Genomic DNA, 18,732 nt, shown 5'->3' with positions numbered 1-18,732 from the left:
TGACTTCCTCTCCGCTGAAGCCCACCAGAGGAGTGTTCGCGGGCTTCAACTCGCTTCTCTGCAACTGAAGCTGGTCAAACGCCGACTTGAAGAGGATGTCTGCCGAGCTACCTGAATATACAAGTAGGTGCCTGACTTCAAAGTCGTTGATCCTTAGTTTTATGACAAGCGCGTCATCGTGGGGGTAGTAGACCCCTCGCGCATCGTCTTTCGTGAAGAAGATCGATTCTTCCGTCTTTGGCCTCTTTGGAGGGTTCTGTTCTTCTCGGGCCGCTTCGCGAACTGACATTCGGGCCATTGCCGAAGTACAACCTGCTACCATCGAACCTCCCACTATTACGTGGATGGTTCCCCGAACTGGCCTCTCTTCCGGAGGCTATCATTGTGGCGGTTTGGCTGGCTTGCTGCTGGATTCGGGGGCATCCCTTCCGTGCTCCCCTTGCCGACCTGTCTTATTATTATTATTATTATGCTGTACAAAATTTCTCAAGTACCCGCGACGGATGAGTCCCTCTATCTCGTCCCGGAGATTATTACACTGTTCGGTACTATGACCGTGATCCCTATGGAAACTACAGTATAAGTTTTATTTCTCTCGCTTGGGTTCCCTTCTAGGCGAGGTGGCCATTTTACGTATGGGGCGTCTTTGATCATCATCAATATCTCGGTCCTTCTCGTGTTTAAGGGTGTGTAGTCCGTCCGAGCTGCTAAGGGAGCTCGAAACGGCTGGCTCGGCTTCATCTCCCGGGCCAGGTTTTTTCTTCTATCAACTGAGTTGGAGGGCTCTTCTTCCCTCTTCCTTTTCTCGATCCCGCTTTCGGTCCTTTGGTTGATCTCCTCCTCTATCCTCATGAACTTATCCGCGAGCTTGAGCAATTCGACTACAGTTGCGGGCTGGTTAGCTACCATGTGCCATTTGAACTCCTTGTGTGTTACTCCTCCCTTGGCCGCCGCGAGCTGCACCGCGGGGTCCAGTCGCGGTATCTGCAAGCACGCGTCATTGAACCACTTGATGTAGCCCCGGATGGACTCTCCTTCCCTCTGGACTACTCCGAAGATGCTTTCCTCGGTTCTGGGGCACCGCTTGTTGGTAACGAAGTGTGCGGTGAAGACCTGCACGAACTGGGTCCAGCTTCTTATTGACTCGGGGGCCAGGTTCCTGTACCAAGTGCGGGCCACCCCCTTGAAGGTGGTGGTGAAGGCCACGCACATGCACGATTCACTGGCCCTGGCTAGGTGCATTTGGGACTGGAAGGCATCGACGTGGTCGTTGGGGTCGATGGACCCATCATATTTGTCTAAAAGGGGGAGCTTGAAGTCTCTGGGCATGGGGACTACAAGGAGTTTTGATGAGAGGGGGGAAGGAACTGAGAGAATAGGGGCAGCTTTTACCTCGTCCGAGCTTGTCTCTTCTTTACCTCTGAGCTCGGGCAGGACACGGGTGGCAGTTCGGCGACTTCGCCAGCGTCTTCATTGCTGAGTGGGCCTGGTACTGGCGCTGCTGGCCTCTATGTTGCCGAGCTCGATGGGCCCAGACTGTTGGTAGTCTGCCGCTAGAATGCTGAATCGATTCTCTGTCAGCGGGAGCTCAGACTTGGAGTGCCGAGATACTGACTTGGTGGGCGAGGTTCCCGACCCGCCGGTGAGCTGCGAGGCGGGGGTGATTTTTCTTTCCCCTCGGCCCGAGGATGAGGCCTGCCTCTTGTGGGGGTTCTGAAGTTGGGAGGCTTCTCCTCGGTGATGGCGTCCACCCTGAGGGGAGGGCTTAACCGGCTTTGGAGTAGGGTGTCGAGGTGGAAGCAGTGGTTGGTTTAGAGGCAGTTGGGGGAACTGCTGCTAATAGTGATACTGAGAGATGTGGTGCAGTACTTGGTGCTGCTGGAATTGTTGCATTTGGGCTTGCATTGCCCGCATGCATTGCATCAGGTCGTCAAACTGGTTCTGGCTGGTCGGCAGGGGGACAGCAGTTGGTTCAGTAAAGGTTGTTTCGACAGGGAGAGGAAAGGGGACGTTCATGGCGGGAAGGTTTACGGGCGCCACTGTTCGTGACGCATTCAGGCTGGGGATCTCATCCACCGGAAGGGGGATGGTGAACTATCCGATGCACACCACGGGGACTTGAAGTTGTTCCCCGTGGTGTTCATCTCCGTCCCACGTCCGGCATTGCTAGAAGAAGCCATGAGTGTTGGGGTTTTTTTGGAAAAAAGAGGTTATGAGAGTTTTAGAGGGAGGATTTTAGAAGCTTTCCCACAGACGGCGCCAATTGATGGTGCGCAATCCGGCCGGTCCTAGCTGTCAACGATCTTGCCTCGGGCTAGAGCACAAGGTGCCTAAAACGGGGGAGAAAGCGAGTAATCTCCGGGGAAGAACCTAGTGAGAATGCTCCGAAGCTCAAGTTAGTATTTCTTCAAAGGCAAGATAAAACCAGATGGCGCAAAGTTCACATACCTCTTCTTGGGGGAAAGGGGGCCTTTTATAACCACTTCGCGCACTCACTCCTAAGCTTCTGTTAGGTCGTGTATGATTACCCCTGCGCTTCTGCTAGTTCGGGTATCATCACCTCTGCTGGGGCAGAACCGCTACTGCTTTTTGTCGGAGCCGTCTCTGTAACTGGAGATGGCAGTGGCAGGTGGTCGTTGAAGTGCGGCTGTCAAGCGTCAGATCCCAAGTTAGTTAGGTGCGCTGCCCCTGGATATGGACTCCTTCGGTGTCAGGTACAGTGCGGTTGTTCAGTTTGGCGTCCTGTAGGCGAAGTGCTGGAGTGGTGTGCGAGGTGAAGTCTTGAGTTCGGATAGAGGTGTGGCCCGAACTGCCATGGGGCAAGCCAGTTCGGGTTGTTTCCCTTTGTGTTCGTAAGGCTCGGGGTCTAAGGGAGAGCTCGGGTTCCTTACGGGGAGTTCGGGCTCCTTGTAGGGAGTTCGGATCGCTGGTTCCTCCTTTCGGAGCTCGCACCTTGGGCAGGCTGTTGTGCCAATTTGTTGCCTTTGCCACGTGTTGAGTGGCTACGAGGTCGGGCCAAATCTTCCTTCATCAATTTGCTTGCTTATTATTGTGGTAAGGTTGAAGGAATTTAAGGTTCATGGAAAGATTCTTTAGTTTTATCAGCTATGGTACTTAAGGAAGAGAGGTAAGGGGGGGCCGGGGGAATTCAGTACCCACTCCCTGAAAACATCCCCATTAAACCATGGTTGACATTTTTTTTGAAAAAATCATTTTCTATGAACTTTACAGTCCTTAAGTCCTTACTTGTGTTCTAGTCTTGTTTGTTGATTAAGTAAATCTAGTTTGTTTCCTAGAAGCCTAGATAGACCTCAAATCGGGTTGTGTTTGCAACTAAGGAGAGGGGTGCCTAACCCCTTCCCTCCTCTTATTTAAAGAACTCTTGAATTTCTGTTTCTAGGCCGATGAAAGAGTGGAGTCCCTACTCATCTAAAAATCTGAATGGTTTAACCTAAAAAGAGGACCCACTTCCTCTTAAACAAAAATGGGTGGCGACTTTATTGGGCTATCCATGAGCTTTTTGGAGCTCACGATTAGGAAGGACATATCACATAAACTTGATTTTCTCAAGTTTAAAGGCGATGCAATTTTTTGGATAACCATTTTACCAAATAAAATATTAGGCCATTTAACAAAAAATGTTGAGTTGGTGCCTATGTGGCAATGTTTGTCTGGAACACGACAATGATTCCAAATATCCCCTAAAAGTTTTTTTAGATGAACTGCCCTCCAAATCTATTTATTCAAGGTGTTGAGTTGATGATTGCAGGGTGTGTAGTAATAACAAGGGTAGGGATGCAAACGAATCGAATCGGATTCTAATCGAGGTATATCTGAATTCCATCCGACATTGTTAATTGCAGATCCGATTTGATGTGAAGATCCAATTGGATCTGATAGACATGGATTTGAATTCGAATTTGATTGGGAAGTCGAATAATCAAATTTGATTAGATCCAATTTATTTTCTTTAAAAATTAATAAATTATTAAAATAAAAATAAAATATAATAATTTAAATAAAGAAAAAATACTTCATCATATATATACATTTTTTATAAAAAAATAAATAATATAACAATTTTACAAAAATACAATATAAATAATATATTTATAAATAAATAACATATATATATATATATATGCATTATATATACTAGGAAGTGTGCACGTGACAATTCTAGATTATGATAATGATAGTAATAATGTATCCAAAATTTCTTATAAACTTTATGTATTTTTTTATTTTATATATTTTTATTATTAATTAGATATAAATTGCAAAATCTAAATCTAATGGCATAAACACATCATCCAAATATGTGATAGTTGGATTGAGTTGTGAAGTTTCAAGTATCAATGATAAGCTTACATACTTGGCTAGAATCTTCCTTTTGTAATGCTTTATCTTTTTGGTGTATTTTTTTGTTCATTTATCAGAAAAAATGTAAAATTTAAATAGAGGGAATTCAATGAGGTGAAAGTAGTAGTTCAATTTACAATTTAAACCTCAAAATTAAATAGGGACTAAATTCAAAAATGAGTATTTTAGTTAAAAAATGTTCCACAATATTATTCATATTTTTAATAGTAGTGTAAATATAGAATTATAGATGTACTCAATTTTTTTTCTATAATTTCTTTTTGTATTTCTGCATGTAAAAATAATTTTGATATGTTTTACTCTTACTTTTTGTTTAATATGATAAATATATGATATTATACATGTGCCTGAAAGCTTTTTTTTTTGTAAAACTTATGTATTTTTTCATTTTTTATATTTTTATATTTTTATATTTTACTAATTTTATTATTTATTTATGACATTAAAGATTAACACTTTTGACCCAAAGTTGAACTATTGATCTTTGCCAAACAATAAAATAATTTCAATTTTGGTCAGTTCTAAATTATATGTATTTCATTTTCATTATCAATAAAAATAATTATTGTTTATTATACTTATTTTTAAATTTGATTAATAAAAATATCGTAAATGTGTATAATGTTTCTAAATTTTTGTAATTTTTTATATTTAAAAAAAAATCATTAGCTAACTATGACTTCATAGGTTGACCAACTCCATTTAAATGGTTGAATTGATTAGTCACCACTTGGATAAAGAATGGTTCTGTTCTTGAGTCAGTTTTAAAATATATGGATTTATATTGTTAAAAATATTGACATAGATCTAATTAATAGCATTTATTAGTGAAAAATAACTTAAATATAAGATTTAATACGAGAAAATGAGAGTTAATACCTTAAGTATAAGACTTAATGAGAGGGGATTAAATGAGGTGGAAAGTAATAATTAAAACTACATTTTCAGCCCTTAGAATAAGAGATGTACTAAATGCACAAATATAAGTATTTTAATAGCCATTAAAGCTATAATAAAATGACTTTTATACCCTTTCTCAATCAAAGAAATAAAAGGTAATTTTAATCCAAACTTTTATATATAGTAAGTATAGATTTATGTAAATAAATATATAACATATACATTGGGTCAGATCTTTTTGGATCGGATAGGGGTGGCCCAAATTTGATTCGATTTTTAATCGGATCCTATTATCCTATTCGAAGATCTGGATATAGGTGATCCAAATTTGACCAAATAGGATGGAATCGGATCTATTTGCACCCCTAAACAAAGGGAAGCACATTTAAATGAAACAGGAAAAAAAACACTATTATTCTAACAGGGACGTCAACAGATCAGGTTTGGGAAACCCAACTCAAAGCCTCTGAACCCGAACCTATCCCAACCGGTCTAAATGAAATAAAAATCCAAATCCAACTCAACTCGTCCAATCATTACAATGATACGATGTCATTGGTTCAGGTCGGGCATAAGATGGATACAACCCAATTAAGGCCCAATGCAGATTTACCACTTAACCTGATTCCCGATCCATTGATATCTTCGTGAACAATTATAAAAATGTGTAATTGATTTGGACATATCCCCAATGAGAAGAGAAGACATACCCTTATATCTAATGATACAAGACGGCCGGGGTTGTTGAATCAATGATCAAGCAAGGTTTTACGATAAAATTATAAACATGAGTGATGCATCATCATCAACACTTGCAACTAAGTTCCCGTTAGTTTTTTTTTCGGTTATTCAGCAAGTACACATTAAAGTTACAACAATATAATTCGGTCTTATTATTAGAGTAAATATGGACCGTATGGTTTGGGAAGTCGGTATTAAATTCACATTAATCTTGAAGATCTGTTTTGGCATACTTATTGCATGAAATTAATTCTTTGCGTGCATATAAATATAATTTTAGTACTGAGTCAATGGACCATTTGTCTATTCGGGCTTTCAAAGTTGAGCAATAAAAGTTTATGGGATTGTTTGATAAGTTTTTTTGAAAATATCTTTTAGTAGTTCTGACAATTAAAAGATGTATTGAGTTTTTGCATTAAGATTTGAGCAGTTTGAAGCTCGTTTGGTTAAGGTATGTTTTTAGATCTGTGGAAAGATGAATAGAAAAAAAAATGCAAAAGTTTCATTTGGAGTTTCTCTTAAATTGCCCATTTTAGACTTCTTGTGTCTTTTTGGTGCATTGGCTTTTGATGGCCATATCTACTGCAAACCAAACCGGAATAGACCGAATCGTGGTCTATCAAGCTTGTAAATAGCCAATAAACAGTGTAGAAAGATACACCAAACAAAGCATAAGTCATTTACATGGACTCATTCACACCTACCATTATCGAGGAACATGGGTTGCATCAAAAAATTAATATACAGTTTGATAAGCCTTTTTTAAAAGATCTTTTTGCAAGATTTAACATCCGAAAGACAGCCCGAAGATCATTTGGTTAAAGGTGCATTTTTCTGTGTAAAGGCGAGACTTGAACAGGTGAAAAAAGATGAAAAACTCTATTTCTAATATTTTGAAATCAAATTTCACATGTTTTGTAAGACGGTCTTTGGCAGAGATTTTTTTTTTTTCAACCAAACAGAAAAAAACTGAAAAGTGAACTGTTGGACTTTTAAAAACGTATAGCCCATGCGAAAAGATACACGAAAGGAGGTCTGAGACAATATTTAAGTTGGAAATGGAAGAGATTGAATTTGTCAAATGGGACAGTGCCCCTCGACCCAAGTATTTGATACATTGGTTGATACGGCTGATATGTATCAATTTGGGAGGCTACTGACACACCGCATAGGTGATAGGTGGATTTGCTGAAACTTTATTCCATTCCGATACTGCATCTTCATCATTTCCCACCCAAAATGTAGTTTTAGCTGGCTCCACACCCAAATAGATGATCATGGATGGATTGAACTGGGTTCTCGGTCTATAATTTTAAATTAGGAAAATCTATAATACCGGAAAAACAGAAGGATTTTGACCAATAATTTGATGGAACCACATTAATCTTTTATTTTATGATAGCAGTTGTTTGGTTGCAAATATTTCCTGTATCATACCTTTTAAATAATAAGTATAAGATTTATGTTGACTTTAGATATTATAAAATATTATTCATAATATGTATTAATATGCACCATATTATAATATTTATAAAATACACGTATAATTGCAGGCCCGGGCTGGGCCGGAGAGAAAATGAGGCTCAAGTAGGTCGTGGTTCACGAATAGTTCCGAGGGATGAATGGAGTCACAGTTTCAACAGATCGGACTGGACTGGACTATTCGTGAAGCTCTCCGTCTCCGCTCCAGTTGTCGGTTTTGCCGCAAATACAAGATTCTTCTGTGGTCCATTCAGCCGTGGGGCGTGGGCCTTAATATATTAAATTTTAATATAAACAATAGCTGTATTCGACAAATGCATCAACCATAATCAATTAGACAATTACCCACGGGCCACGGCCCAAATCGCAAGTTGTCGAATTTATAGGTAACGGTAGGTAGGTTCCCGCAGTCACTTCTCACTTTTCAGTCAGTTTCAGCTAATTTCCAGGAAAAAAAAAAAAACACCCACCAAGTCTTGCATTTTAAATAAACAACGCCACAACTTTTATTCCCAAATTGTACTTTTAACGACCACACTGCATCACATAATGCTGAGAGTTAATTAGGTTAAATACGTCCTTTCCACCTACAAGTTACTAACAAGGACAGTTCAGTCATTTGCTTTGGGAAGAGATGAAGAATAAAACACTACATTATTGGACTGGTCGGTTCGAGACAAAAATACCAGATCTCTCCTTCTCGTATTCAAGGTGTCCAAACGCAAAATTTTGCCCCGTCATCCACCAAGAGCCGCGCGTGAATTTCGCCGCTTAAGTATCCGATTCCGCTTTCTTCTCCTCTTCTACCGTTCCCGGAAATCTTTCTCTTGCTTTTACGAAAACTTAGGAAGCATTTCGCCATCCCTGTCAGCTTCGTCACATTTCTGATTGCTTCTTCCTGGAATCTAAACGATATTCCTTAAACTTCTCCATTTGCAGAGCTGAATTTATTGTATTTACTCGTAGTTAGAACTAGAAGTCGGTTCCAACTAATAAACTAGATCCGTATACGAATCTGTATCAATAACTATTTCTGCTTATCTGTGATTCAGATTTTCACAATAGTATTGCTATTTCGAGCCTTCTTTACTATGTCGTGCTGGCACCTTGAGAATTTGGTGAATTACGAATGTTGCATAAGGATTGAGGTTCGAGTTTTTCTTCCCATCAGATTCAATTAATGCAGAATTATTTATCTTAATTCTCCGAGTATTCCGTGGTACCTTCTCTGCCATTACATTGACCTTCATGGTAAATATATTATATATATATATATATATATATACATAAATGACAATTTCTTTTCGTTTATTCCTTCCCCATACCTCTCTTTTTCCTCATATAGATCTATCTGTCAAGTAATCTCTGCTCTCATTCACCGATTTCACAATTAGATCTTTATTCCATCTCCATTCTCACTCCGTCGGCACTCTTTTAGTAAAATAAAGATTTCCTCGATTCTCTTTCTTTATATAAATTGGCACTTTCTTAGTTCCTTGGTTCTCTTCCATTATCTTCGTCTTACATTAACCCAAATTCGCTCTGACGATCCGTTTTTTTTCCTTAATTGTCACCTCAAGAAAAAAAGTGCAAAAAGAAAACTCCAATTCGCCAGCAAGAATCATTTATTTCATTCGATTATCAAGGTATCCTTTTTCTTATCCTCTTTCTTGATTTAAAACCATTGGGAAGACCTGTGACCAGAGAGAGAGAGAGAGAGAGCGCTGTTTAATGAAAATGGCAGCAACATCAGTACCAGTTTTACAAAAACCGCCCGGCTACAGAGACCCAAACGCACCGCTCCCATCCGTCAAAAAGCCACCACAAATTCGGAAACTACCTCCATCGTTCTACCCTAAAAGAAGACGCAGAGGTTGCTGTCGACTCTGCTGTTGCTTCCTCTGCATTTTCATCTTCACTCTTGCCTTCCTGCTGGTCCTCGCCGGTGCGCTTTTTTACGTCTGGTTCGAACCAAAACTGCCGACGTTCTACTTACAGTCATTCAAGATCCCTCGCTTGGATATCTCCGTTAAACCTGACGGCACGTACCTCGACTGCCAAACGGACGTTAGGTTCGAGGTCACCAATCCTAACCACAAGATAACGTTCAATTATGGTAGAAGTCAGGTTCGGATGACCGTTGGCGAAGATGACGTTGCTTTAGGATCGGCCTTCATACCGGGGTTTAGGCAGGAGCAAAAGAACACCACAGTGTTGAAGTTTGGGACACAAGCGAACCACATGTTGATCGACGACAACATCGGCACGAAGCTGAAGGGTGGATTCCGAAGCAAGCAGTTGATGGTTTTCGTGGAGGTTCGGACTAGGGTGGGGTTAGGTTTGGGGGGATGGAAGATGGGGATGTTGGGCATAAAGGTTCTCTGTGGGGACGTGAGCTTGAAGAAGTTGGACGGTGGTGCCATGCCCAGATGCAAGGTCAATTTACTCAACTGGTGAGTTATCTTCTTCCTCCTTTTTTTTTCTATTTAATATCTCCATGCATTGCATTCAAGATAGGTTCGAAAAAATTCTAAAAATGCCAAAAAATATAGAAAAGTATAAAGTACAAAATGGATGAATATTTGTTTTTCTTTTTCCATCAAACATCAGTAAGAAAAAAATATATATATATATATATATATATTTCTTAATTTCTTTCACTTTGGCCGGTTCTCACAGTCGTACTTAACGGTCCATGATCGGGACAGTTTAGTTTAGTTTTGCGTGTAGTCATGACTCATGAAGATGGTTATATCTTAGGGTCCGTTTGCTTTGTAGTGGGAATCAGAATCGAAATCCATTAGAATCCGGATCAAAATGGTCTATTATATTTTTACCAAACGTTTGGATTCTGATTTCGATTCTAAGGTGTAACACGAAGAATCTCGAAGAGATCACCCATCCAGGTACATTAATTCAAGAATCATAAGCAGCATCTGATTAGGCCCGGAGATTGGAAGGCGGTAGTGTCCAAAGTCCAAACTTCTTGAATTGCACGAGTCGGGATGGATGTGCAGCAAATGCAATAGTTCTCCTACACTTTCGTTCAGTATGGGACAGGTGTTGTATTACATGTGTACTTATTCCAATGAGATAATACATGCAGTGAGACATGTGTCAGAGAACGAATGGGAATTGAAGGAAAAGAGCAGCTCATCCGGACTCGTAATGATAATGCTCACAAGAAATTTCTGTTTATTTGGAAGGCTGCGAACTATGACCATAAAAGCAAAGGAAATGGAATGGGAAAAAGACGAAAAGGAATAAAGCTTTGTGGGTGGCTGAGATTACCTTTGTCAATTCATTGGTTCAGGCCTATTACAATCTTGGAGGGAACCGGGGAAGGTATTTTGGATTACTCCATGTGTGGGAGAATTATGAGCACGAATGCATTATGCCAACACCGCGTGGCTGGGCGTGGTGGTCAGTATGTAGGACAAACTGACAGCAAACAGCCGGAGCACTTCCTTAGGAATGCATCCGGAAATAGACGGGGGTCTTTGTTGATAATAATATTACTATTTCTCTTTCCCCCTTTTTTGTTCGTTTCTCCTGCTCATAATAATAATACTCACGTTTTTTTTTTTACCTAATTAGAGGGGGGTTTATTTCTTTCCTCTACCTAGCTTATCCACCCTATGAAAAGAATTGGGCCTTGATTTAGGCAGAAGGGAATGGTAGCGATAGAGGTTGGTCTGTTTTCCTGTTTGGCTTCTTTAGTTCCCTCTTGTCCAATCCATGAATCCAATAACCCGCGTATCTACAGGCTATGGAACTATGCTATCTCACATAAATCCGGCCCTTTGTTTTTTACTAAACTCTGACTCACTAGTTCAACTATTTTAATATCAAAAAACTCTTAATACTGATTACTGAATATACACATCCTACCCATATATATGGAACATATCCAATAGGTAAACTGGGTTCCCAACCTATATTATGCCAATTGTCAAAGATACACTTATATCCAATATATGAAAAAAATAATGAAATTTTAATCTTAAGACATTTTTTATACTTTTTTATTTTTTGAAAAAAAAAATATAATATTATAGTCTCATTTTTGTTTTCAATTAAATTATTTACTTGGATAATTGCATTTACCTGTATTCTTTATTCTCCAAATAATTTTTTTTCTTCTATTATCATTTTTATTCTTGTACCTTTATTTTTAAAACTTGTTTAATAGGCATTTTTGTCTAATTAGCATCTTTCCCCCTATATAAGAAAATTACCCACTGAAGAAAAGGATAAGAATTTTTCGAATAAGTGGCCTAAAAACCTTCCTTGGAGGGATATGAATGCAACTTAATTGGGCAGGCTTTGGTTAGACTTTTGTCAAAATTTGAATGAACCCAATCCAAAACCAAGTCTGGAACAATGCAAAATAGTAAGTCAAGCCAGCCCAAGTTGCACCCCTATATATTAAGGCTCAGTTTTGATTTGAAAAGAGCACAAATGCAAATATATACAGTACAAATACATACAAAAGATAAGGTTTTGCACTCAAGGAGAAAATGCCATTACAGTGGTCTCGCATTGGTTAAAATGCAATAAGAAAAATGAAACTTCTATTTCTGGCATAAGAAATTAATAATGAACAATGGTACTTTGTCTTTAAAAAAAAAGTTGTATAATTCATTTATTAAAAAATTTAGATGCATCTCGCTAACCTAGCTTTTTTTTTTTTTTCTCTTACTTGCTTCCTCTTGCCTCCTTTATTTTTCTCCTCCTTTCACGTTGTTTGGGCACACTCCATTTTCTCAAGTGGGACACAGATGATTGATTACACAGCATCTTTTATTAATTTCTTTATACAATCAATTAGGTTGTCCTCTCCTTATCAAACATGTGTGACCACCACCCTTTATTTTGAGGCGTCATTATAGATTAATCCCATTGAACCATACATATTGCATTTGTGTATCTGGATGGCACTTAAATAATTTATTGCTATTTTGCAGGATCAACATACACTGACAAAAATTCATACATTGCAAGGATGAAGCAACCCAACTATTGTCTTATTGAGCAGATAGAGGCTTGGTTTTGGATTTGGTTGTGATATGTATATTCATTTTTCTTATTTTATTTTTTACATATTTTCAATTTTTATGGGTCACAAAAAAAAAAACAATATACTAGAGTTGTGCTCGTTTAGTTATGTTTTGGATATGATTAAACTCATAGTAATTATCCTTTTTTTAAGCCATAAAAACTCATACTTATCATTCTATCTACTCCCATGCACGAATAATCAACTCTCTAGACCTAACAGCAGCAGAATGGATTGGTTGGGACTGAGAATTAGGCTGTAAGCTGGTCCTGAACCGCCGATTAGGCTGACAATACGATAAAGGATATTGTGGGGGGCTTGGGGGCTGAGTTTTGTGAAGGAGAGACAGAGTAAAAGACTATATAAATCTTTATTTGTGGCTGGGTTTTGGACCGTGACATGTACTCTTTCAATTGCAACCTTTTGGTCCAATGTGGCATTTTGGTCAATACACCAAGCCAAGTGCCGTGATCGAATTAAATGACACGTTGATGCTGTCTCATCCAATCACACGGCTGTTTCGAATCCTGCCTGCTTCACCGACAAATTTTTTCTTCCTTTTTCACTATTGTTAAATAATGTTTCTTTCTTTCTGGTAGTAACTAGGAAGTTATCCTTATTTTGAACTGTTTGTTTTTTCCCTACACCGGAAATTAAACATGTGATGCAGCCCATAACATAGTTACAGCCTTCCAGGCATTACATATAACCCTCCGTAGGCACAAAATATTCTTGGCATTTTTGGTGTAACCGTGTAACTACATCAGAATCAAATAAATAAACTATTAATCACTCTGAACAATTGATTTTTTTATCGATCCTTGTAATATCCATAGCCTATTTGTCAGTAGGGCTCACCAAAATTTGAACTCGAGCTTGTGATTGGCGCTCACCGGCCGAGAAGCTTGTAAATGTGGATAGTGGATGGAGGAATTCAAATTCGTCACATTTTTTAATGATTAAATATGTTGAGTCGCAGTGAAAAACCTTGAACGGATGTAAAATTTGTAATTAGTATAGTTTTGCTTTCTTTGCTTGTAATTATGCTATTCGAATGTAAACTTCGAACTTTTTATCTTAATTGCACTTTTTGGCAGTGCAAAAATTGAGTCAAAATTTTCACCACCTTCCACCTGCCTCCATTTTTTCCCATGGACAACATCATCTTTCATCCTACCTTACTCCTATGATAACCTTCCTCCTACCTCCATTTTGTTCCATTTAATGTGATCACTTTAGCTTGCTTCCTATTTTACTTCTCACAAACAAATAGAAATAAGACAGTCAAATCTGAAACAAAAATACACTAGATTGTATATCCAACCCTTTTACACTCCCATGCATTTATACTACAACCAAATGCAATATGCAACTATTATTTATTATATTTTATTAAGGGTAAAAGACTTGAACAACACTCTACAAAACTAAGACTGGGCTCAATGAGATTAAGATCAAAAGCATAAGCCCACATACTCCACCCATCCACAGAGAAGAGATGTGAATGTTAAATTACATCTCATATGTTAAAAGGTATAGAAGGGAAAAATAGAATTTTAAAAACTTTAAATGAGTTGATATGTGAGGTTCACGAGTAGAGGGTATGTTTAAGCCCAATGGGGTCCGGTCCAATATTTAAGTCTATTTAAAAAAACTTAGGATAGATTTAAGTCAATCTATGAATACTCAGGGTATGTTAAAATCTTTTACCCTTTTGTTAAATGGATAGTGTGGATTTATAATAGGTCTTAGTACCCTTTGATGCCAACGGAGTGTATTATTGTCTTTATTAGTTCAATGGGCATACATGGGAATGCCCAAACTCAATGGGCATGGAGTGAATTTACTAAAGCTAAATGCATTGGGGGGTTGGGCTTTAAAAGTCTGGAGATTACAAACAAATGTTTGTTGATGAAACTTGGATGGCGTTTCCTTAAAGAAACAGAAAGTCTATGGAGTAAGGTCCTAGGAGCAAAATATCTATCACAAGGATCCTTCTGGGGTGCAAAGAACAGTCCAAGTAAATCAACCATTTGGAACACTCTCCTTAGATGTCGCCCTCTGCTGTTGAAAGGAGTTAGGATTTTAATCAACTCAGGGTGGGATACCCATGTCCTTTTGGACCCTTAGACTTTTCCCCCATTGAATTGTGGTCACATGGTGAACAATGCCAAGGCTGAAAGTTTAAAGGTTGCTAAGCTTATCAATCCTCTTACTGGCACATGGCATTTTGACCTTGTTGAAAACCTGTTTAAAAGTGAATTTATACATTCATTTCTCCAAACTCCATTATCACAAGGTCATGAGCTCATCTCAGATAGACTGATTTGGACTTGCACACCTTCTGGGATTTTTATTGCTGCTTCGGCTTATAAACTTCTATCCTCAGAGGATCCAGGCACTTCTTCCCAAACTAAAGCCATCCCTGAGGTAAGCTGGAAAGTATTTTGGAAGTACAAGAAGCTCCCGCCACGGGTTCATGTTTTTTTGTGGCGTTGTATTAAGAACACCTAACCTCTTGGCGCAACCCTTGCAAAGTACTGTCAGGGAGTAAACTCGACTTACTGTGTGTGTATGGAAGCTAATGAAACAATGTCAAATAGATTTTTTCACTGCCCTGCCATGAGAGCAGTTTGGTTTGGTCTCCAAGTCCAGTTGATTGATGTTAACTCCCAGCATGAAGTCAAGGATTGTTAGCAACTTGCTGGACTGCAAACAATAATCACCCACTTCCAGGGCTTGACAATTTCATTCTGGGGTCTTTGGTATTATGGTATGCCTAGAAAGCTTGCAATAAAATGGTTTTTGGGGGTAAAAAATTTAACCCCGACTCAGGAGGAAATTTTTACATGGCCAGAGACATAAACAGTGAATGTAGTACCTCAGAACAGATCGAAGCTCTAGCTTTCCTTGAGGGCATCAAGCTGGCCATTGAATTACAGATCTCTTCCATTGTTCTAGAAGGAGATGTGCAAAAGATAGTCTCTCTCCTGTTGAACCCCTCCTTAGTGGTTCCCTTGCGCATTCACCACTTGATAGTCGAGTGCAGGAGTCTTTTGCGAATGTTCTCTCACTTTTCTACCTCATTTGTCTATCGTACGGATAATTGTGTGGCTCATTGATTGCAAAAAGGGCTTGTTCTTTATCTAGGCCAAAGACTTGGTCTACTCCACCTGATTTTCTAATACCTGTACTATTGAAAGATGCAATGAGATGATTCAACCTATGGGCTTTTCAAAAAAAAAAAAAGGCTGCAATTGGGTTGGGTTAGTTTTAGGCATGATGTCAATGGAGTCCATAAATCCAAGACTTACTATTATTTTTATTTATTTGGATGATTTGTTTATTAAACTGGTAACCTAATAAGACGCAGATCTAATTCCATCAAGGTGGCGTTTGTCAAGTATTTCCATGTGGACTTTTGGGCTTCGGCAAATTTGAAAGACCGAAAATTGTTTTTTTTTTCCATTTGATAACCAAAAGCTGGAAAGATGAGAAGATGTGTGTGTGGAAAGACCCAAATAGACTGAAAACACCAAATTTCGGGAAGCTCCAAATGAAGCTTTCTAGTCTTCCTATGTGATATATAGCCTTTAACCACATTTTTTAAAGCCCAGTAGACTGAGTTGCTTGCGAAACGGTCTTTGTCTTTAAAGACAAGACCCCAAAAGCTCACTATGTCTTTTGGCCATCTGGATTGTTGGAAGATCTTTCTAAAAAGACTTGTCAAATGACACATTGATATGCTATTATCTTGGGTTGGATCCAAATGGCTTTAGAGGTGGGTGTTTCCAACTCTATTTTCAAGGGCAATGACCAAGTTAGAATTAGAGTTGTTCATGAGAAGGGTTAAACCGACCAAACCGGTCCGACTCAAACCGATATGGTCGATTTTTAAATATATCGGTTCAATTTTGGTTTATAAACATGCATAACCCGATTGGTCAATTCGATTTTGGTTTATGTATTTGTAAACCGAAAATAACCCAAACCGAACCGACTAAGTTAAAAAAAGGCAAAATATTCAATTTCCAATGTAAATTCACAATTTTCCAATTTGTCCTCTTTCTAGTTTCAAAACAAAAAGTTAGAATTTATATAAAAGTTGTATTTTCCAAAATTTCCTTCCTAGTTTCAAGAAAAAAAGTCAGAATTCATTCAAAAGTTGTCTCACACCATTTGAGGATTGAGCATTAATAACTTGACAGAAAAGACCAGAAACAACCAAAGCCAGGTCTTAAACTGGGACCCCTAAATGAAGGCTAGTATTCAGGTGGTGCTCCTCCCTTGTCACCGAACTCACCAGGAGGTCCTCGGGGACCTCCACGGTATCCATCACGATCACCAAATCTAGGTCGGTCTCCCTTAAAACGATTTGGGCAACGTGGGTGACCTCCGAGAGGTCCCATGGGCCTATCGGAGTACTTAACAGATTTCTTCAATGTGGCGGGGACAATCTCCGAAGGTAGGTTGAGGTAGGTTCGGAGGATTTCAATCTCATCATTGGTGAGATACCAGTAGTAATGCATCATTTGCAGTGGATTGAGACAAGGGAGGTTGAGGTAGGTTCGGAGGGCTTCAAACTCTTGCACGAGCTCCCGAACAAGGTCCCGGCCTGGAAAAGGCATTATTTTGTGGTTCGTAACATTGAGGGGTGGCCTTTCCCAACCCATTGGCAGGTAGCCATCCAGGACCCAGGTGTCCAGTTGGACCTAAAGACAAGGGGGGCGCTCAGATCTTGGGCGGAGCTCGGCTTAAAGTTCTTAGACTTTGTGACCGAGGAGAAGCTCATGTAGGCCGGTCTGAGTCCTGGTAGGTCGTTGTTTGTTGTGTTTCCTTTGTTTTATTTCGGTAATGTTTCTGACAGTTCATTTTTGTTGCAGCTATCATGGACATCCCCGCGATTGAACTCTTCGAGAATATGAAGAAGGGGAAGAAGAAGCGAGCTTCAGAAAGAGCTCACATTGAGTCCTCGTCGGCTGCCATTCCAGAGCCCGAGCAGCCATCCATCGCCGGATAACCTCCTGTGATAGACTTGGTCGAGGAGGAATCTGGCAAGCTCTCCCCGCCCCGCGCGCCCAGGAAGGTGATGTCTTCAGAGCCCACCCCTGCAGTTGTCGCTTCTTCAGGCAGCGATGATGCAGCTCGGAGCATTCAGACTCTGAAATACGGCCTCCTCAAGAGCAAAAGTGCAGTATATGCCGAGGAGGTTGCTGGCTGGGCCAAACTTCCGGTCGCTCAGCTTGGAGCCCGAGCGGCTACCCACTGCATGGTGGTAAGTTTTTTGACTTATCTTCTTTGATCTTATATTTAGCTCTTCATGTACTGACGCTTGTTTTGTTCTCTTGGCAGGTGAACTCCGCCATCCACGCCTTGGCTTATTAGTCCGAGGTGAACTTGAAGCGGGCTCTCGCAGTCGAGTCGTCTTCACGCGAGGCCTAGACCGAGCTGAACTTAGCCCGCAACGAAAACAACCAACTGAAGAAGGACGCGCGGGCTAAGAAAGAGTTGATCACACTGTTAATGTCCGAGAAGCAGGAGCTCGTGGAGCGGGAGGTAGCACTGAAGAGGGAGGTAGAGAACCTCGTGGCTCATGTGAAGGAGAGGACCGAGATACTTCTTCAAGCAGTGGAGGAGGCCAAGGTTAAGGCCATCGAGGAGTACAAGACTTTGGCGAAGTACCAAAAGGAGATGATCGAGGTGGGGACAGCAAGCTACCGCAAAGGTTTTAAACTTAGCAGGTGGCTAACCCGACGCGAGTTCCCCCAGCTCGACCTCAGTGTCATTACTACCTCGAGGATCACAAAGGAAATGGCCGTCGAAGCTGCTGAAGATTCGGACTTCGAAGCAAAAAGCGATAGCGACCTGTTTGATGATGTTGAGGAGACTGGTGCTGGCGAGATCCGCATGGAGAAAGATCCTCCTGCCGAAGCCTCCGACAAGGGTGAGGAGCCCCGAGATGACTAGAAGCCTCTTCTCGATGATGTATACCCCGAACTTCCGAGTTTGGTTCATAGTGGAAGTTTCTTCTTTTTTTTTGTACTCAAACTTTACATCAATGAAATATAAGCATTTTGACTCTCTGTGCAAAGACTAAGAGTAGTTGCCTCGAACTGGCGAACTAAACAACATAGGAGCAAAAATTTCAGTGTTGGTTGCCCTGAACT

General features: G+C 40.0%; 1 protein-coding gene across 1 annotated transcript; it reads left to right on the top strand.

The window, feature by feature from the left end:
- Window positions 1-8,179: 8,179 nt before the first annotated feature.
- LOC104600302 (uncharacterized) lies at window positions 8,180-12,727 on the top strand. Its single transcript, XM_010263178.3, has 2 exons — window positions 8,180-9,959; window positions 12,474-12,727. Exons 1-2 carry the CDS (start codon window positions 9,238-9,240, stop codon window positions 12,487-12,489), a joined length of 738 nt encoding a protein of 245 aa, XP_010261480.1. The 5' UTR covers window positions 8,180-9,237; the 3' UTR covers window positions 12,490-12,727.
- The last annotated feature ends 6,005 nt before the right edge of the window (window positions 12,728-18,732 follow it).

The sequence above is a fragment of the Nelumbo nucifera genome, chromosome 1 (assembly GCF_055504915.1).
Source record: "Nelumbo nucifera cultivar China Antique chromosome 1, China Antique-T2T, whole genome shotgun sequence".
Classification (NCBI taxonomy): domain Eukaryota; kingdom Viridiplantae; phylum Streptophyta; class Magnoliopsida; order Proteales; family Nelumbonaceae; genus Nelumbo; species Nelumbo nucifera.
The sequence above is the reverse complement of the archived record's forward strand: the minus strand, read 5'-3'. Positions and strand labels throughout refer to the sequence as shown.